The 6,760-nt window shown below is 29.4% G+C and overlaps 1 protein-coding gene across 1 annotated transcript; it reads left to right on the forward strand.

Annotated features, from left to right (window-relative positions):
• The first annotated feature begins 245 nt into the window (after positions 1 to 245).
• Positions 246 to 955, forward strand: LOC101210346. Its single transcript, XM_004138896.3, has one exon. The coding sequence runs from the start codon at positions 349 to 351 to the stop codon at positions 679 to 681; it is 333 nt and encodes a 110-aa protein (XP_004138944.1). The 5' UTR covers positions 246 to 348; the 3' UTR covers positions 682 to 955.
• Positions 956 to 6,760: the final 5,805 nt, after the last annotated feature.

Genomic DNA, 6,760 nt, shown 5'->3' on the forward strand with positions numbered 1-6,760 from the left:
TGGAGTTACCAATACGAAGCATGAAGTGATTTAGGTGAATTCCACCAAAAAGGAAAAGGAAAGTCAGTCAGCTGATGGCTTTGTTTTAATTATTGCATTCAAAATAAGTAAAAATAAAAATTCAGAATGACGTGTAGGACTTAGTTTCCCCAACAAGGAATGAATTTGCATCTAAAATAAAATAAAGAAACAAACAAGAAATTGCATAGTGGTCAGGTCAGTACCCAATTAAATATATACCCCAAAACCAAACCCAACCAAACACACCTTTCAATACAATTACAAAAATAAAATAAAAATAAAAAAACCAAAAACCTCTGTTTTTCTTCAAAGAAAGCAAAAAAGGAAATGGATGGTTTGATTCCATTGTTCTACAGAGCGATGAAGAAAAATAGAAGGAGAAGGCAGTATACAGTGCTTTCCACAAAAGCAGAATCAGAAGCAGAAACGGAAGCAGCTTCTTTATCTTTCAACATTGCTGATTTCTATGTGGATCCCCCTTCAATCAAATCTGAGGGCAGGGCTTACCGGAGATACAACTCATACGCCGGATCTACCACTCAGGAGTGGCGGAGGAGTGGCGTAGCCGCCGGGAAGTCAAGTAGTCATGGGCCACCACCGGAACAACAGCTTGTGAGGTTCAGAAGCCAGAGGATTCTGTCGTGCTTGACTGGCCATTAAAATTTGTAAGGGCTTATTCTTCCAAACTTAAGATTAATGGATGTGTACAGCATAATTATTATTCATCTTCAAACCATACTTGATGTTGATACTCTTCAAAGCTTCTGCTTTAATTCAAATTTTGTGCTTTTCTTTTTGGTTGTTGTTATGTATTGCAAAGTTGGTCAAATGGAGATTGGTGGACAAAGTTATGTTATTTGACTTCTTGTGATTCATGAGCTGTAATGAGAAATAATCAAATAAATCAACAACCCATTACTCTACTTTTGTTTTATTCATCTTGTCTAAGTTCTTCCTCTTTTTTCCTTTTTTAAATTTTATTCATCTTGTCTAAGTTCTTCCTCTTTTTTCCTTTTTTAAATATTTCCTTGCCTTCTAAACCCATCTTTATTACTAATATGGTTTTATAACTTTTTTTTATAAACTAATATTTTCAACATGATAATGCTTTCAACTATAATTCTCAAACTTATTAGTAGCATTCATTTTTAGAATTCTTATTACTTTTTATTTCTATTTCCACCCCTACGAAATTTGAATTTAATAATAAATTTTGGTAAAAGTTTTCTGCATATTTTGGGTCCTTAAAGTGGTTCTAAAGTTAGAGTCATTTATAACACATTGGAACAAAAAAAATGTTATTAAAATTGTTTATATGACACTTATTTAATGTCGCTTGTGAAGTGATCTTGACCTTTAGCAACTATCACTGTTAATTTAGATTTGGACACAATGTATTTGTCATTGTTTAGGTTCAAATTGGTTTGTTTGTGTAACTTTTTTTCTAGTTGGCAACACCTTTTTAGTGTCATTTCATTTCATATCACATTATGATTTAACAATCATGTCAATGCTAAATTCTACGCTATTGTCTTCTCAATAAAATCCAAATTTTGATTATCAACATGTGTGCTTACATTGTCATTTTCATATAATTTAAAGAATGAAGTAGTCATATAAAAATAAAATTTGTACAAATATAAATTTCAACTTATATACATATGAACAAAGTTGATAACATTTTAACAAAGAAACTGTCGAACATCCCCAAACGGGCAAATACAAGCAAACTACTTGTAACGTCTCGAGTTTAGGAGGAGAGACATAAATGAACCGGTATCACATCTGAATGAGAGATATCTTGAGGACATGAAAGTAAGGTTAAGAAAGACTTAAAAGGAGTTTTAAAGTTTCTATATATACCAACAAGGTGTACATTTCTTTTCAGTGGCTCAATCATAGAAACTCCAAAGTCAAGCGTGTTTAGCTTAGAGCAATTTTATGTTGGGTGACCTTCAGAGAATTTTTCGAATATGCATGTGAGTGAGAACAAAACATGCTTAAAGGACTCATATGTTGGTTTGTCAAGATGATTTCCACTCTAATAAACCTTTGAGACAAGTAAGAATGATGTTGTCAGGTCACAAGGGATGCAGAAGAATATCAAGGCTTCGAATTTCGAATCTTGATATGAATCCTGGGCTTGGGGCATTATACTACTAACTAAAACTTGGTAAAAAAAAAAGTCTACAAAGAAACTAAATACAAGTTTTGTCACTAATCAAACATGTTCAATCATTTGCTTGGTAGCTTTACAATTTCAATGGACTCGTGCAAGACCTAATAAAAAAACAACATTCATTTTAAAGTTCAACTCAAAGTTTTAAGATCAATTAAAACTATTAAAAAGAATAATATAATACACCCACCAAACAAAACATGTAATCTATGTACAAACAAAACATGTAATCTATGTACAAAGTTCCTAGAGAAGAATAACATCTAAAATTGTGCATAGTTGGAATTCAAAACAGCAATATATTAGTGCCTAAGATTGGTTGGATGGAAAGTTACAAAAAACAATTCTAAAAGGAAGTTTAATATAGAAATATATATTATATGCCTTTCTCATCCTTCGAAAGAAAACAAAATCAATTCCAAAAGCCATTGTAAAGTAAGCTACAAGCTACCTATTATTGTTTGTAATGGCAAGTAGTTCAAGTACTTAAAAAATAATGCTCCAAGAAGGTAGCTCACTAGCTAATCACACTTTGTTTATGAAAATGATAAACAAGAATTTTCAAGCAACCAAAGGTTGTCAAAAGGAAGGAAAAATAATAACTATGATTTCTTAATTACATTTCAACATTTACTAAAGACAAACAATTAAACAATTTATGAATACAATTAATCTATGGTTACCATAACGGCAAAATAGTCAAAATTTCAAGTACTTATTACAAGAACAACAAGGACCTAGTACAAGAACAAATATACATATTAGAGTTTCAATCAAATACTTTAGTTTCTTTCAAGTCATTTTCTATATATCCAAACATGAAATAAAAAAGAACCTAAGCCTCATTTTCAATCGTTAAATAGTAGTCAAATCTATTTTTTGGTAAAGATTTTCTATGCAAAAGTTTATATATTAAATGGTTTGACTAGTGACCTATATATACTATTACAACATAATGAAGATAGTGAAACTAGTTTGGGATATCTTAAAGACTTTGTCTAAGTGACTTCTTTTGGTTAGATTTTGCTATCGACATTCGTATGACATGTATTAGTTGTTTGTTCATCGTATCATTTTGACATTTGAATAATGATTTAAGACAATGATCATATAGCAGTTACTATCAATAACTACAAGCAAGTTGTGTGATTCATGTTGTTAATAAACATGAGGTGCTAACTTGAAGAAAAAGTTAGATATAGATCAAGTTAGTGGGAATAACTTGTTTGGTTCTTTGAAAAAGTTATACGTGAGAGCTTTCCTTCCTCCAACGGTTAATATTATTATTGTTAAATGTTAAAATAATAGGTAAGGAATCCAAGAAAAATAAAAGTATTCTCAACTTCATTGAATGAGTTTGGTTATACAACTTAACAAAATCCTCTTTGACTCATCATTCATATGTTCAACTAAGATCTATGTACTTAATAACATCCACTAGTAATATATATGCATGGAAGATATAGTAAATTTTGACATTTAATTTGCTACAAAAAGTATCTTTCCCATCAATTAAACCCTCCTACTCCCTCTACCCATCAACCCCATCAACCCAATCAACCCAATCAACCCCTAGTCGACATATGATTCACATATTATGATTAATTATATGGTATAACTATTAAGTCTATAAACACATTTTTATCTTTCAATTTCTTGCTTTATTATCTAAGTTTTATTAATATTTCAAAAATTAAGTTAAGATTTTGAAAACTAAAAAAACACAATTTTAAAAGCTTCTTTTTATTTTAGGAACTTGGTAAGAATTTAAAATATATATTGTACAAAATTCATCAAATTTTATAGAGTTTTCTTTTTCTTTATTATATTCATTTTTCTTATTTTTTTTCGTAACAATTTTCCTAAAAGTATGTAAAATATTTAATAAATTGAGAGAAAATAAACATAATTTTTAAATAACTAAATGAGACTTCTACATTGAAGGTGTCATATTCGAAGGTGTATCCACAATTATTAAGCTCTTATGTTCAAGAGGACATTGAAGGTTGTAAGTATTCTAACTAGATTTTGGATTATAGTCTTTTGAACTTAAAAATGCTTGATAGATTATTAACTTTAAATTTTTAATTTTGTGTGAAATCGAAACTTGAAATATTTAATTTTTAAAATTAATCGTGTATTTAAACTTTTAACTAGTAAGTCTATAAAATTAAAGTTAAGCTTTTAAAAGAGAGAAAGAAAGTTAGATGGGAATGTTATAAAGAACAAATTGTTAGTTAGTTATGGAGTCAAACTAAAGTTATGAGTGGGAACGATGAGTCAACAATTGGGGTCTTCAACTATTTCTCAGTTCCCCACCACACACGGCACCAACCACTCACCAACTAATCTCTTCTTCAACCACAAATCACATTATCAAATCTTTGATTAAATTTGTCAATTGTTTATGTAAAATATTTTGCATGTGATTTGGCTATAAATACCATACGTTTTAATTAAGATTAAGACTTGATGAATGTCAAGTAATTTGTTGGAAATTGGCTTGAGTTGATAACCTCTTCTCATCTCAAAAACTGATCAAGTCTTTGGTGATAGTAGAGATGAGATTTTTAGGGGTGGTTTACATCATGTAAGTGTTTATAAATTTTGCCTCAATTGATATGAAAACTCTAAAATTTAAAAATTAGAAGTCCAATAAGTGAATCTCTAATATCAAATTCTAAAATTCCAAGTCAATTTGACAATAACCCAAAGAGAATGACTGGAATTGGATTGTCTTTTGATCAATATGCCCGAGAGATAAGACTCGAAGTTTAAACGCTCGACAAGTAAGATGATTAAACTTACTTGAATGCATAAGCATGCGACCTTAGATCTAAAATGCAAATGTTGGTGATGAATCTGTCTTTGAAAAACTCATTCTAAATTCAATATACCAAAATTTGTTTTTACAACTTCATGATGAGTCCTAAATGACCTCCCAATAAAAAAAAACTGCATGATAAAATAACAAAATTAGTCTGTCTTACTTAAATGTTATTAAAAAGAACAAAGCTAAAATAACATCAAAATTATTTAACAAAATATAAATAGTAATGAAAATTCATATAACATGCTTTTAATCCTGAAGAATTTATGTAAATTAGAGTATTTTTACTTTGATCCGCTCTCGATGTCTATTTATTGTTCATAAGCCAAATGAAATGTGATTTGAAACATTGGGCCAAATTTCATTTTGATCCTTGAAAATTGGTCATTCCTAGAATCTTCTCAATTTTTATTTTCTTCATACACAAATAAATGGTAAGAGCTACGAGCCACAAATACATCAATGGTTGGCAAAGAAAAAAATTTGGATAGTAATCAAATACTGATATATGCCTAGATACTTTCTAATATCCAACACACCATTTGGCATATTGCTTATTATTTATATATAATATTTGAATATGTATGTGTATGCTCCCTACCAAGTATGTGAAGAGGACAAGCTCTTGTAAAGAAGAAGAAATAACTCATCTAATCTTCCTCAACTCAAAACTAAATTATCTAAAAGCTCAATGTGTGCACCCCAAATCCAAAATTTAAAAAAAGAACCAAAATGAGCGATAAAATAAGTAATCAAAACCTTATAATCATCTCATTTTCATTTTCACGCCTAACTCCCCCACAAGTCACAAAGAAAAAACACTTTTTTTATTGATTAATTTACATATACATAACAAAACACATAAATATTTACGATCAGTGTAACAAAAAAATAAAAGTTCATAAATCCACTATTGCATTTCATAAATTTTAAATTTGTCATTGTTGGTTTTGAATTTTGTGTTGAATGTCTGCTCATCTTCTTGATATTATTACTTCTTCTTTCACGTCTTCTTGTTCGCGATTTCTTCATCTTCTCTTCCAAAATTTCTCCATTCTTTGTCATTTCTCATCTTCGGCGTTATCTCCTATTCTTTTTTCATTATCAAGTATTATGTCATTCTTCTTCTTTTTCACCTACATGATCGTACCGAGATCTAAAAGATCAGTCATCTATCTTAGATAAACAAAGATAGACCATCATCATTGTCTATCTTTATTTATTTATCTCAAATATACAAAGATATATCACTATCTATTCCAAATAGATAAGTGATAGATCTAAACGATCATTTACCAAGATCTAAACGATTGTTTGTCAATATTTAAACGATCTTAGTACAAGGTCGCGTACAAAGATATTTAGATTAGGTACATGATTGTTTAGATTTAATACAAGATTTTGTACAAAGATCGTTTAAATATTGGTCTACAATCATTTTATTTAGATTTTGGTACAATATCGTTTAGATTTGGTACAATATCGTGTACAAAGATCGTTTTACCAAGATCTGAACATTCATGTACCAAGCTTTTTGCACTATGGCCAATTAATCGTGGGGTATTTTTAATTTGTTCTTTCACGTTTTGTAGGCTTAATGTTTCTTTTTATATAGTATTTGAATGTTTGTATTGTATTTTGTACTCTCGTCTTTAACATTTTATGCCTTTTAGTTGATTACCTTTCGCATCTTTACGTTATGTATATATATGTATGTATGTATATATATA

Source organism: Cucumis sativus, chromosome 2 (genome assembly GCF_000004075.3).
Source record: "Cucumis sativus cultivar 9930 chromosome 2, Cucumber_9930_V3, whole genome shotgun sequence".
Classification (NCBI taxonomy): Eukaryota; Viridiplantae; Streptophyta; class Magnoliopsida; order Cucurbitales; family Cucurbitaceae; genus Cucumis; species Cucumis sativus.

Excerpts from the sequence above, each read along its gene's own strand:
- LOC101210346 (XM_004138896.3), top strand. The coding sequence starts at position 349 with ATGGATGGTTTGATTCCATTGTTCTACAGAGCGATGAAGAAAAATAGA.